At 47.2% G+C, this 14,794-nt stretch overlaps 1 protein-coding gene across 4 annotated transcripts in view; it reads right to left on the bottom strand.

Moving 5' to 3' along the window:
* Positions 1–14,794, bottom strand: part of ints6 (integrator complex subunit 6) — a 202,364-nt gene that overhangs the window by 96,826 nt on the left and 90,744 nt on the right. For all 4 annotated transcript variants that reach the window (XR_011948714.1, XR_011948713.1, XM_072514208.1 and 1 more), the window contains exons 7-8: positions 6,542–6,705; positions 4,929–5,081 (exon numbers count right to left, since the gene is read on the bottom strand). Coding sequence is in view for 2 of the 4 variants with exons in the window: in XM_072514208.1 (XP_072370309.1) it covers positions 4,929–5,081; positions 6,542–6,705 (317 nt within the window). In the remaining 2 variants the exon portion in view is untranslated. The remainder of the gene's footprint in view (positions 1–4,928; positions 5,082–6,541; positions 6,706–14,794) is intronic.

Below are 14,794 nucleotides of genomic sequence, written 5' to 3'. Positions count from 1 at the left end.
AGTAGGGTTAATTCCTCTTCCTCGTGTGCTAGGCTTAGCCTGATACAATTTAAGATGGTTCATAGAGCGCGTATGACGGGGGCGAGGCTGAGCAGGTTCTTTGGGGTGGAGGACAGATGTGGGAGGTGCTCAGGAAGTCCGGCAAACCATGTCCATATGTTTTGGTCATGCCCGGCACTGGTGGGGTTCTGGAGGGGAGTGGCGGGAACAGTATCTAAGGTGGTGAAAGTCCGGGTCAAGCCAAGCTGGGGGCTAGCACTATTTGGAGTAGTGGACGAGCTGGGAATGCAGGAGGCGAAAGAGGCCGGCATTCTAGCCTTTGCGTCCCTAGTAGCCCGGCGAAGGATCTTGCTAATGTGGAAGGAGGCGAAGCCCCCCAGCATGGAGGCCTGGATAAATGATATGGCAGGGTTTATCAAGTTGGAAAGGATAAATTTGCCTTGAGAGGGTCGGCGCAGGGGTTCTACAGGCGGTGGCAACCGTTCCTAGACCATCTCGCGGAGGGTTAGATGAAGGTCGGACAGCAGCAGCAGCAACCCGGGGGGGGGGGGGGGGGGGGGTTCTCTGGGGGGCATTTGAGCAAGAAAACACATGAATGATCCGGAAACTGACATGTACGGGAAGAATCCAATGTACAAAGTTTTGTATCTTATTGACTTGCCATGTTCATGGCTTGCCACGCAAGTTCATTTTCTTTTCTTTGTTTCGGGGGGGGGGGGGTTTGTTTGTAAGGTAGAAAATATTGTTATTGAAAAATTCTTAATAAAAACATTTTTTTAAAAAATAGATTCAAAGTGGAAGACATCATAATTTCTCTTACTGAACTGCATCTGCTGTGGCTTTCCCCACTTGCTTTGTAGCTTATTTATCTCGTTCACAATTTACTGCACCCCCTAACTTAGTGGAACTTATAAACTTGGATAAACAAGAACACTATTCCTCAGTCGGGGGACTTACTGTAATGTAGTTAAATATTTATGCCCAGTACAGGTGCCTGAGGAATACTACTCGTTATTTCCTGTCATTCAGAAAATGTTCAAGTACTGACCCATGTCACAAGACTGCCTCCAATTCTATACACTCTTCCTTATGATAATCTATTGTGCAGAACGTTATCAAATCCTTATGGAAGTCCACATAAAGAAAACTGATCGACACACACCTATCTACTATGTTAGTGGGCTCCACAAAATATTGAACTGGATTAGTCAGACATGACTCCAGAAAATGTTCGAGAAATTCGCTATTTGAATTGTTCGGTTTGAAAAATAAAATCTCCCATCATAATCAGATTGTTTTTGCCACCTTTCCACGATTGCCATATTTATACATCTGCATTGATGGGCAGAATGAGATTCTGTTATAACCATATTCCTGATGGTGTGGAAGTCCAGACCTACAGTCATAGTTTGAGGATGAGGGATAAACCTTTTAGGACTGAGGTAATTGAGGCCAAAACGTTGTACAATTTCAAGAATGAGTTAGATATAGCTTTTGGGGCTAAAGGGGGGTCAAGGAATATGGTTGGGGAGGGGGGGGGGGGAGGGGGGAGAAGGCGGGATCAGGGTTTTGAATTTGATCAGGCATGATCATAATGAATGGCAGAGCAGGCTCGAAGGGCCGAATGGCCTTCTCCTGCTTCTGTGTATAACAATCAGACTTGATCCAGTCGTTGCTGTCAGTTCTAGTTTTGCAAGAAAAGTCGGATTTCCAGTATTAAGACATAGCTATAAATGATGGATAAAGGAGGATTACTTTGGGCATTGATCAACTGATTCCCAGCACTATAAAAATAAGGCAAACATGTAGTCTTTCAGCTCTTGCTACATTTTCTGCAGCATAACTTAGTTCTTTTTGAGGCAGCGAGACCAGGTTGACATGAGAATTTTTTTTTAAATGGAAACTCCAAAGATCCCGAGGAGGGAGAGAACCAAAGTGCTTACTGGGAATAGGCTGCTTATGTGGAGGTGCTAGAAATAGAGATGAAATCTAATGGAACATTATTCTACATTCAACTGGCAAAAATTACTAATGTAATACAAAAAATAAAGAATGTTGGGCACTGACTTATTGAGGTCATCTCAAGGGATCAAACCAAAATCGCATTGCTTTGTAACAGTCATGTCAAAACTCATGCAGCCATTTTCAGCATATTACCCAAAGAAAAGTAGTAGACAAATGGAAGGAGCTTCTCATACAGAAAATAACAGGTGCATTACACTCGACTTAACACGGTTTAAAATGAGAAAACCTCGGTACAGAACTAAATTGAAACTTCCTTCTTAAACAAATTCAACATGCAACGATAAAGGTTTCTGCAAATAAAGGTTGGAATTCGAAGTTCTTAGCTCCATTTTCGGTTATCTGAACTTTTTTGTAAATTATTACATTTTCCTGTTCCTGTCCGCTAGATGGTCAAACAGGACATTAATGAAATGAAAATCGCTTATTGTCACAAGCAGTCTTCAAATGAAGTTACTGTGAAAAGTCCCTAGTCGCCACATTCCGGCGCCTGTTCGGGGAGGCTGGTACGGGAATTGAACTGTGCTGCTGGCCTGCCTTGGTCTGCTTTCAAAGCCAGCGATTTAGCCCTGTGCTAAACCAGCCCCTAGTTTGTGCAGTTTCAATGTCATTCCTGAGTAAACACATTCACAGTGCCAGTTTGGTCTAAGTTGGCAATTGCAGCCAATGTAAGCCACATATCAGCAGCACAGTAGTATGGTGGTTAGCGCAATTGCTTCACAGCTCCAGGGTCCGAGGTTCGATTCCCCGCTGGGTCACTGTCTGTGCGGAGTCTGCACGTTCTCCCAGTGTGTGCGTGGGTTTCCTCCGGGTGCTCCGGTTTCCTCCCACAGTCCAAAGATGTGCAGGTTAGGTGGATTGGCCATGCTAAATTGCCCTTAGTGTCCAAAATTGCCCTTAGTGTTGGGTGGGGTTACTGGGGATAGGGTGGAGGTGTGGGCTTGGGTAGGGTGCTCTTTCAAAGCGCCAGTGCAGAATCGACGGGCCGAATGGCCTCCTTCTGCACTGTAAATTCTATGATATCAGCTGCTGTGGAAATAAAAATTAATTCATCTTGGGGTGCAGGAGGGGCAGCTTTCCAAGGTTTTAACAGCAAGATAGGCTTCCTCTGCATTTGGCTGCCCTATGCTCGTGGTATATGTGGAATCCACCCTCCCCACCACCCCCAAAAGAAATAGATCGCAAGCCAGGATTAACAGGCAAGGTCATCTGGGTGCATACTCATTCCAACAGAAACCCACATGCTGCTAAAATTATTCAACTATACTGCTTAATAGAGTGGATATTAAGGCACAACAGCCCAAACTGTTAAAAAAAAGTTATCTAATCATCAAAACAATATTTTTTTTAAAGCATCACATTTTAATGGTAAGGGCCTCCCCACTTGAATACTGCATCATTAGTTGGACAGAGAAAGAAATACTGCACTGTATAAATTTTTTTTAGAGAAAATAAAGTTAGCCATCAGCCCAAGCTCAGTTCCAAAATACAAATCATATCAACCTTTGACCATACCCAATGGATGGGATGTGATTGGAGTCACCCGGTCCTGTAATTAGCCAAAGTCCATGAGTGCCCATAGGTCTCTCACCTTTGCAGTTATATGGCTTGAGCGGCGCGACACAGCATCAAGTACAGGGCAAGTCAAGGAGGCAGCCTCCATGAATATCACAGGCCAATACAAGGACTGAACCTGTGCCATTGGCTTCATTCTGGCAATTGAGCTAATCAACCTCCAGAGTCACAACTGAAACCAGAACGAGCAGGGAGTCATGATAAGAACAATGCAACTCAGATTGCAAAAGGAGGTCATCACACTGACCATGCCAGAATTATTTGTATAGCTACGGAAACATGCAAGCCTAGTTATGGAAGTTGGTTGCACCGGGGCAAAAGGAATAAGGATTTCTTCATTCCCACATATTCGTCACCAATTAAACATCTTCTTTCCAAGCATGTAGTCTGAATGGGTACTTGGGTGAGGAATGCCAACAGCTATACACTGTCAAGAGTCAGTATGTAAGTGAAGGAATATACAAGAAAAATGAACCTTCCTTCAAACATCAGCAATCCACGTAATTGCCAAAGTGCATATTTTGAAAGGAAATGCTTTGAAGTGAAACTGAGAAAAAGTTATCATACCAGCTGGAGTTACATCAGCACGAGAAAAATTACTGCACTCTACTTTTGGGCATGGTTCTGTGTAATGACAATCCCTCCACTGCATCCAGAGGACAAAAATGAGCAATAAATCCAAGATTTGACAGAGCAGCAAGTAAAATATACAAGCGTAGTCTCGTCCCTCCACGTCCTTCGTATCAGCAGTTTCCAAAGTGCTGTTCTGTATGTTTCCATTCTGCCAAAAATGGCCTTAATTTCATATGGGAGTCAAAAATTGTCAAGAAAAACGTAACAGCATTCCAGGACGGAGGATGTGAAGACATGCTTGGTGGCACTGCAGTTAAAAATTATACCATCAAGTTTGCACTTATCTTACACAATTTCCATTTCCTTAACTTAATTTCCTCAACTCTTTAACTTAAATAGCCGCCATTCACTTTTTAAGTTTGTATTTCTGAAAATACCTGCCTTTTTATCTGTGGAGTCTATCTCTGACACACCACAAATTAAATTTACCAACCAAATCTAGTCTCCATAAATCATTATAAGGTCACCTTCAAATATCAGCTAGCTGAGCGAAGGCCCAGCTTTATTTGCCTTGTTGACAAATATTATATACATGAAACAATAGCTAATGCTCGTAACATACAGGAAAATTAAAATTGGGAATTGTCACAGTTAACAATAACTAGGATACTATTTAATGATTTCTAGTAGGATTTCACCTGAGAATTAATTTCAAGGTGGATATACAAAAAGATAAAAGCTGTATGGGGCTCTCTTACCTGCCAGCAGGTGTGAGGAGATTTACGTTCCAGAATATATTGGGTTAAAGGTGAAGGTTCCAGCTCATATTTATCAAAAGGCAGTTTATCAATAACCATTGGGTCACAATCAACGCAGGAAAATTTCACCACAGGATGAGCATTGCGAGGTGGCTGGTTTAAGAGAGAGTGTACAGAATGAAACAAACATTGCCCATAATCAAAAATTCATTCAATATATTAAATTAATCTCAAACAGAAAATTAATTCTCTATAACGGTCAAATAAGTTATTCTAAAATTTTGATGGACATATTGTTAAGGAGAAATACTAATTGGATTTTACAATACTAGCAAATACATAACATTTTGAAGGAGCTCCTTGATGGACTGTCATGAGCAGTCAAGTGTGTAGCCATCTGGGATGGCCACCTGCAAAGGACCATGGGAATTATGGACAATCCAGGACTCAGACAGATACAGAGCTTCTGTGTATTTGAAACGCAGGTAGCTAGACCTGATTGAAACCCCTGCTCATTTGCATTTTAATGGCCCATTCCCCAGAACAACTGGACTCTAATCAAGAAACCGATACAGCCACAGGCTGATCGGCGCCACTCCCTTTACTCAGAGAGCCCAACTACCAAGGTCAATGACCGCTAAGGACCCGCCCAGCCACCAAGTCACCCGCCCCTTTATTGGCCGAAATCGAAGGCAGTGATCACAGCACTGTCGAACTATTGGGTCCAAGGTTAAGGACCGCCCCAAAGAGCGCAAAATCCCAGAGGGATAAAAGAGGACACAGCCATGTGTTCTGTCACTTTTGGACCCGGCCTGTGCCAACCTCTTTTGGGATCGGCCTGTGCCCGCACCAACTGCAACATAACGACTAGACAGCCAAGTTCAAGACCAACGATCGCTACCTGACGGGTGAGCCCAGCAGAGACAGAGCCATTTCTTCAAACCAGCCACGTGAGATCAAGATAAAGGCCTTATTCATCTGCACAGTGCCGGTCGCCCTGAAGTTAAGTATAGGTTATTGTAGCTGATAGGTTTAACTCGTAGTAGATATTGTGTTTGCATGTCGATGTAATCCTGGTGTGTGTAAATAAACCATCTTTTGAACTGACTAACTGGTTGTGTGGTCATTTGACCGATATAAGAGAAAGGCTTGTGGTTCACCGAGATAAATAGAAATACCCACAGTATTGGCGAAGCTGTTGGGACATATCATATTATAAATAGAGCCTCGTTATTAAAAAGAGCAACAAGTGGTCTTAAAACATTGATTCAAGGTGCAAGAGTAGTCTTTATATAAAGAGTTTCTTCTTCTTTGCATCCCACAAGGCAAGTTTTGGGATTGTTTGTGTATACAGGAGAGGAGCCACAATCCAAATAATTCCCATGGGGTGTTCTCTGGGAGTGATGAGGTAGTAGTGGCTCAGTATTCTTATGCACACACACAAATAGCCAAACAGTGCAAGATAGGAAGGCAAATAAAAAAGGGGCAAAATCTTTCAATTGCCATTTTAGACACATATATACGCATGAATACAGTAATTCAAATGATTTAACTAGCATGCAAGAAATGTCCTGGCGGTGAACAAATACATTAGTAGATTGGCAAAAACTTACTAGGGTTGGAGAGTTTTGGTCTGGCCAAAAGGACTCTGGGATTGGCCAATGTCCAACTGGAACACCAGTTTTGTGGTTGGGCCGTACATAGATGAGTTTGTGACAACTGTGCCAAAGGTGAGGTCCAAAAGGAGGAGCAGATTTAAGTGCTTCAAGAATACCATCTAGACAAGATTAATAAAATATCAGTGACAAACAACCATCTCTATAATTCTTTTGTTCAATGCGCTACAACAGGTTGCTTGATGATATTATATATTCATCCACAGTATACATTGATTTCTAATCACAAGGGAGGTGGATAAACCAGAGATGCAATAAACTATATGACTGACCTTTCACTTGTGAGACCAGAGTTTAAATCTAATCCAGAACAAGAGTGTCAATGAATCCTCGGTCTGCTGATTTTAAGGAGCCCGAGAGTTTAGGCTATCTACAATTGTTGGAATGGTGTGAAAATCTAGTTCATTATTCATATGTTTGAAATATACCTTTTAGTTTTAGGTATTAAATATTTTTAACTGTAGATAAATGGAAAAAGCTTGATTAAGAAGCTGATGACAACCCTAATGTAAAATCAAATCAATCAAGCCTAGGTTTAATTAACCTGTGATCTTACACGGTCAGAATTGATAACGGGGGACTTAGGTGGTGATTTGTAGAAGGAGATCGCCCGTAAGATGGCTTGATTTTTGGTTCTTTTCACCCAGTTACCAAGGGGAAATCTGTGGACAAATTCTTCCTATTTGAGAGCCTTTTGGGTGAGGATGTCAAAGGCGCAAAAAAGAATGTTGGAAAGAAAGGTGTGAGCAGAAGCCCTGTGAGGAATTGAGCAAGATGTGGAGTCCTGCTGGGGGGCAGAGTGAAGGTCGTTGAGTGGGGCCGCACCTATTACAGTGGACAGACTGACGGAGGTAATGATTGTCGAATTTGAAAGACAATTCGGCAAGCATTTCAAGAGAAAAGGGAGAGAAATGATGGAGACCCTCATAACTAAATCTGTGGACGATGCATTGGTCCCGATAAAGGCTTTGGGGAGAACTTCATAGACAATGCATGAGCATGGTGAGGTGGCTTTGGGGAGGACTTCATAGACATTGCGCAAGTATGGTGAGGTGTTTAAGGGTGTGGAGGAGACACTATCGCGACATAGCGAGCAGTTGGCCTCGCTGGATGCAGATTTGCGGAGGGTGGAGGACAGAAACAAGGTCTGAGAGCCAAGGTCGAGGACCTGGGAATAGGTTGAGGTAGCTGAACCTCAGGATCGTGGGGTTGCCTGAAGGGGTGGAGGGTTCGAGGCCGACTGAATATTTTGAGGCAATGTTTATGAAGTCGATGGGGGAGGAGAATTAGATCTCCCCCATCAAGCTTGATTGGGCCCACCAGAGTAGTCGTTCCGGGTGAAGCCACAGATGAATGAGCCACCACAAGCTGTGATTGCATTTTTTCACAGCTATCAGACGAAGGAGAGGGTCCTGAAGGGTCAAGGAGAATTGGGAGGGGTGGGAAGGCAGCAGTATTCGGATATACCAAGATGGGGCTGGCTGGCATTTTGGGTGGGCTCTGGTTTTATAGTTATGGGGGATGGAGGGGAAATTCCCTGGCGGTGGAAATGGCTGACTTAAAAAGGATGGGAGTTGAAAGGCTCCGGTTCAATTGGTTACGTGGAATGCATGGGGGTTGAGAGGCCCAACGCAGCAAGGGAGAGTTTTCTCACATTTGAAGAGCTTGAGGGCTGATGTGGTGGTGCTTTCGCAAGAGACCCACCTGCGGGTGAAGGGTGAGGTAAGGCTACGAAAGGGTTGGCTGAGCCAGTTGTTCCTCTCAGGCTTTGATAGCAGAGCCCGGGGGATGGCGATACTAATTAACAAAGGAGTTTGGTTCCAGATGGGGACACTGGTAGCGGACCAGAGTGGCAGGTATGTCATAGGTAATAATAATCTTTATGGTCACAAGTAGGCTTATATTAACACTGCAATGAAGTTACTATGAAAAGCCTCTCATCACTTCCGGGTGCGGCGATGACCAGCTAAGTCGCACGTTTCGGCAGCTCCCGGTGGAACGGACTTTTGGGCTCTTGACAGGAGCCCCAACGGCAATTTTAACGGCAAAAAACACCGTGCGGTAAACCAGAAGGGAACTCCCCCATGGACACGGATGGAAAAAGGAGAGGAAAGTGGCCGGATTGCAGCGGATCCTTTGGAACAGCGGCAAGGAAGGCAAGCTAAAACCAAGATGGCGTCGGAAGGTGGCAGTTTCATATGGGGCCCTGAACAACAAGAGTTCTTGAAATGCTGCGTGGAGGAGATAAAAAAGGAAATGAAGAAAGAACTGTTGGCCCCGATACTACAGGCGATCGAAGGGCTAAAGGAGGAACAAAAGACCCAGGAGCAGGAGCTTCGGGTCGTGAAGGCGAAGGCAGCCGAGAATGAGGACGATATACAGGGCCTGGTGGTGAAGACGGAGATACAGGAGGCACATCAGAAACGATGTGTGGAGAGGTTGGGGGCACACGAAAACAACGCAAGGAGGAACAACCTGAGGATTCTTGGTCTTCCTGAAGGTGTGGAGGGGGCGGAGGTCGGGGCATATGTGAGCACGATGCTGCACTCGTTAATGGGAGCGGAGGCCCCGACGGGTCCGTTGGAGGTGGAGGGAGCGTACCGAGTTATGGCGCGAGGATCGAGAGCAGGAGAAACTCCCAGAGCTATAGTGGTGAGATTCCTCCGTTTCAAGGATAGAGAAATGGTCCTTAGATGGGCGAAGAAAACTCGGTGCAGTAAATGGGAGAACGCGGTGATCCGCGTTTATCAAGACTGGAGTGCGGAGGTGGCGAGAAGGAGGGCGAGCTTTAATCGGGCCAAGGCGGTGCTTCATAAAAGGAAGATAAAATTTGGAATGCTGCAACCGGCAAGACTATGGGTCACATATCAAGGGAGGCACCACTACTTTGAGACGGCGGATGAAGCGTGGACTTTTATTGTAGAAGAAAAACTGGAGTGAGTGGATTATTAAAAAGAACGTTTGGACAAAGTGGTGGGGCGAATGTGGGGGGCGAAGAGGGGTTTTATGTTCTAATCCTGCGATATGGTAACTTTTCTCTCTCCCACAGGTGGTGATGGGGGGAGGTGGGGAGGGAGAGGAGATGGGGCGTTGGCCATGGGGGGCGGGGCCAAGGGAGAAGCGCGGGCTTGGTTCCCGCGCTATGATAATTATGGCGGGAATAGAGAAGCAGGAAGGAGGGGGCGTCGCACGGTGCGAGCCGTGGTCACGGGGGGAAGCCGAGGTCAGCCAGAGTTTGCTGACTTCTGGGAGCAACATGGGGGGAGTAATTACGCTAGCGGGGGGTCTAGCGGGGGGGGTGGGAGGGGGGAATAACTGGGTTGCTGCTGCTGGGGAAAGGGGGGAGTGGGTACGGGAGAGGATGGGCGGGGGGCACCGCCTGGGGGAGATACAGCTGCGTGGGAACTGGGTGAGAAGCTGGAAAAAGATGATGGCTAATCGGCAAGGGGGGGGGTTGGGAAGCCCCCCAACTCGGCTGATCACGTGGAACGTGAGAGGGCTCAACGGGCCGATAAAGAGGGCACGGGTACTCGCACACCTTAAGAAACTTAAAGCAGATGTGGTTATGTTACAGGAAACGCACCTGAAACTGATAGACCAGGTTAGGCTGCGCAAAGGATGGGTGGGGCAGGTGTTCCATTCGGGGCTGGATGCGAAAAACAGGGGGGTGGCTATATTAGTGGGGAAGCGGGTAATGTTCGAGGCAAAGACTATAGTGGCGGATAGCGGGGGCAGATACATGATGGTGAGTGGCAAACTACAGGGAGAGATGGTGGTTTTGGTAAACGTGTATGCCCCGAACTGGGATGATGCCAATTTTATGAGGCGAATGCTAGGACGCATTCCGGACCTAGTGACGGGAAAGCTGATAATGGGGGGAGACTTTAACACGGTGTTGGAACCAGGGCTGGATAGGTCGAAGTCCAGGACTGATAGGAGGCCGGCAGCAGCCAAGGTGCTTAAAGATTTTATGGAGCAGGTGGGAGGGGTGGACCCGTGGAGATTCAGTAGACCTAGGAGTAAGGAGTTCTCGTTTTTCTCCTATGTCCATAAAGTCTATTCGCGCATAGACTTTTTTGTGCTGGGTAGGGCATTGATCCCGAAGGTGAGGGGAACGGAATATACGGCTATAGCCATTTCGGATCATGCCCCACACTGGGTGGACTTGGAGATAGGGGAGGAAGCAGGAGGGCGCCCACCCTGGAGAATGGACATGGGACTAATGGCGGATGAGGGGGGGTGTCTAAGGGTGAGGGGATGTATTGAAAAGTACTTGGAACTCAATGACAATGGGGAGGTCCAGGTGGGAATGGTCTGGGAGGCGTTGAAGGCGGTGGTTAGGGGGGAGCTGATATCAATAAGGGCACATAAAGGGAAGCAGGAGAGTAAGGAACGGGAGCGGTTGCTGCAAGAACTTTTGAGGGTGGACAGACAATATGCGGAAGCACCGGAGGAGGGATTGTACAGGGAAAGGCAAAGGCTGCATGTGGAATTTGACTTGCTGACTACAGGCACTGCAGAGGCACAATGGAGGAAGGCGCAGGGTGTACAGTATGAATATGGGGAGAAGGCGAGCAGATTGCTGGCACACCAATTGAGGAAAAGGGGAGCAGCGAGGGAAATAGGGGGAGTGAGGGACGAGGAAGGAGAGATGGAGCGGGGAGCGGAGAGAGTGAATGAAGTGTTCAAGACATTTTATAAAAAATTATATGAAGCTCAACCCACGGATGGGAGGGAGAGAATGATGGACTTTTTGGATCGGCTGGAAATTCCCAAGGTGAAAGAGCAGGAAAGGGTGGGACTGGGAGCACAGATCGAGGTAGAAGAAGTGGTGAAAGGAATTAGGAATATGCAGACGGGAAAGGTCCCGGGACCGGACGGATTCCCAGTTGAATTCTACAGAAAATATTTGGACTTGCTCGCCCCGGTACTGACGAGGACCTTTAACGAGGCAAAGGAAAGGGGACAACTGCCCCCGACTATGTCTGAAGCAACGATATCGCTTCTCTTAAAGAAGGAAAAGGACCCGCTACAATGCGGGTCCTACAGACCAATTTCCCTCCTAAATGTGGATGCCAAGGTCCTGGCCAAGGTAATGGCAATGAGAATAGAGGAATGTGTCCCGGGGGTGGTTCACGAGGACCAAACTGGGTTTGTGAAGGGGAGACAGCTGAACACGAATATACGGAGGCTGTTAGGGGTAATGATGATGGCCCCACCAGAGGGTGAAACGGAGATAGTAGTGGCGATGGATGCCGAGAAAGCATTCGATAGAGTGGAATGGGATTATTTGTGGGAGGTGTTGAGGAGATTTGGTTTTGGAGAGGGGTATGTTAGATGGGTGCAGCTATTGTATAGGGCCCCAGTGGCGAGTGTGGTCACGAATGGACGGGGATCGGCATATTTTCGGCTCCATAGAGGGACAAGGCAGGGATGTCCTCTGTCCCCATTACTGTTTGCACTGGCGATTGAGCCCCTGGCGATAGCGCTGAGGGGTTCCAAGAGATGGAGGGGAGTACTTAGGGGAGGAGAGGAACACCGGGTATCTTTGTATGCGGATGATTTGCTACTATATGTGGCGGATCCGGCGGAGGGGATGCCAGAAATAATGCGGATACTTGGGGAGTTTGGGGATTTCTCAGGGTATAAATTGAACATGGGGAAGAGTGAGCTGTTTGTGGTGCATCCAGGGGAGCAGAGTAGAGAAATAGAGGACCTACCGTTGAGGAAGGTAACAAGAGACTTTCGTTACCTGGGGATCCAGATAGCTAAGAATTGGGGCACATTGCACAGGCTAAATTTAACGCGGTTGGTGGAACAGATGGAGGATGATTTCAAGAGATGGGATATGGTAGCATTGTCAATGGCAGGGAGGGTGCAGGCGGTTAAGATGGTGGTCCTCCCGAGATTCCTCTTTTTGTTTCAGTGCCTCCCGGTGGTGATCACGAAGGCTTTTTTTAAAAGGATAGAAAAGAGCATCATGGGTTTTGTTTGGGCCGGGAAGACTCCGAGAGTGAGGAAGGGATTCTTACAGCGCAGTAGGGATAGGGGGGGGCTGGCACTACCGAGCCTAAGTGAGTACTACTGGGCCGCTAATATTTCAATGGTGAGTAAGTGGATGGGAGAGGAGGAGGGAGCAGCGTGGAAGAGATTAGTGAGGGCGTCCTGTAGGGGGACTAGCCTGCAGGCTATGGTGACAGCCCCATTGCCGTTCTCACCGAGGAACTACACCACAAGCCCGGTGGTGGTAGCTACACTGAAGATTTGGGGACAGTGGAGACGACATAGGGGAAAGACTGGAGCATTGGGGGGGTCCCCGATAAGAAACAACCATAGGTTTGCCCCGGGGGGAATGGATGGGGGATATGGAATGTGGCAAAGAGCAGGAATAACGCAACTGAAAGATCTATTTGTGGATGGGAAGTTCGCGAGTCTGGGAGCGCTGACCGAGAAATACGGGTTGCCCCAAGGGAATGCATTCAGGTATATGCAATTGAGGGCTTTTGCGAGGCAACAGGTGAGGGAATTTCCGCAGCTCCCGACACAAAAGGTGCAGGACAGAGTGATCTCAAAGAAATGGGTGGGGGATGGTAAGGTGTCAGATATATATAGGGAAATGAGGGACGAAGGGGAGACTATGGTGGATGAACTAAAAGGGAAATGGGAAGAAGAGCTAGGGGAGGAGATCGAGGAGGGGCTGTGGGCAGATGCCCTAAGCAGGGTAAACTCGTCGTCCTCGTGTGCCAGGCTAAGCCTAATTCAGTTTAAGGTATTACACAGGGCACATATGACTGGAACACGGATCAGTAAATTTTTTGGGGTGGAGGATAGGTGTGCGAGGTGCTCGAGAAGCCCAGCGAATCATACCCATATGTTTTGGTCATGCCCGGCACTACAGGGGTTTTGGATGGGGGTGACAAAGGCGCTTTCAAAAGTAGTAGGAGTCCGGGTCGAACCAAGCTGGGGGTTGGCTATATTTGGGGTTGCACAAGAGCCGGGAGTGCAGGAGGCGAGAGAGGCCGATGTTTTGGCCTTTGCGTCCCTAGTAGCCTGGCGCAGGATATTGTTAATGTGGAAAGAAGCCAAGCCCCCGGGGGTGGAGACCTGGATAAATGACATGGCGGGGTTCATAAAGCTAGAGCGGATTAAGTTCGTCCTAAGGGGGTCGGCTCAAGGGTTCACCAGGCGGTGGCAACCGTTCGTCGAATATCTTGCGGATAGATAGATGGCGGGAAAAAAGAAGGCAGCAGCAGCAGCCCAGGATTTGGGGGGGGGGGGGGGGGGGGGGGGGGGGGAGGGATGGGGGGGGGGGGGGGGTGGGCAGGGGGGGGTGTAGCCTGTGACAAGGCAGTTGCCAATTAGGGCTAGTTTTCATTTTTGTTATTTAATATTTATTTATTTTTTTGTTCTTTGTTTATATAAAATAGGTCATTGTTATCTGTGTTGTTATAATGTTGTGTAAAGGATGCACAATGTACTGTGTTGGTTGACCAAAAATTTTCAATAAAATATTTATTAAAAAAAAAGAAAAGCCTCTCATCGCCACATTCCGGCACCTGTTCAGGTACACAGAGGGAGAATTCAGAATGTCCAATTCACCGAACAAGCAGGTCTTTCAGGACTTGTTGGAGGAAACCGGAGCACCCGGAGGAAACCCACGCAGACACATGGAGAACATGCAGACTCCGCAGACAGTGACCCAAGCAGGGAATTGAACTGGGATCCTGGCGCCGTGAAGCTACAGTGCTAACCACTGCGCTACCATTACGGGGACATTGGAAGGTAAGTTGATGGTTTTAGGACCATGTGCGTCACAATCTGGGAAGATATAGAGTTCATGAAGAGGATGCTAGCAGCCATTCCATATCAGACATGGACACGCACCAGATGATTTTGGGGGGAAATTTGAATTACATTCGGAACTCGAAGTGGGATTGGTCTAAACCAAAGTCGTTGGCCCCTACAGGGGTAGCGAAAGTATGGAGGGCGTTCGGAGCAGATCTGTCATGGTAATTGCATCCTGGGGGCAGGGAATTGCAGTTTTTCTCTTCGGTGCACAACTTGTACTCGCGCATCGACTTTTTTGTGATGGAAAAGTCTCTACTGCCAGGGGTGAACAAAGCGGAACATTCCACTATAGTGATTTCTGATCACGCTCCGCACCTGGTGGATGTCGAAAGAAGTACAGGT

This window comes from Scyliorhinus torazame, chromosome 8, assembly GCF_047496885.1.
Source record: "Scyliorhinus torazame isolate Kashiwa2021f chromosome 8, sScyTor2.1, whole genome shotgun sequence".
In the NCBI taxonomy this organism is placed as follows: domain Eukaryota; kingdom Metazoa; phylum Chordata; class Chondrichthyes; order Carcharhiniformes; family Scyliorhinidae; genus Scyliorhinus; species Scyliorhinus torazame.
This window is presented reverse-complemented; position numbering and strand designations above follow the sequence as displayed.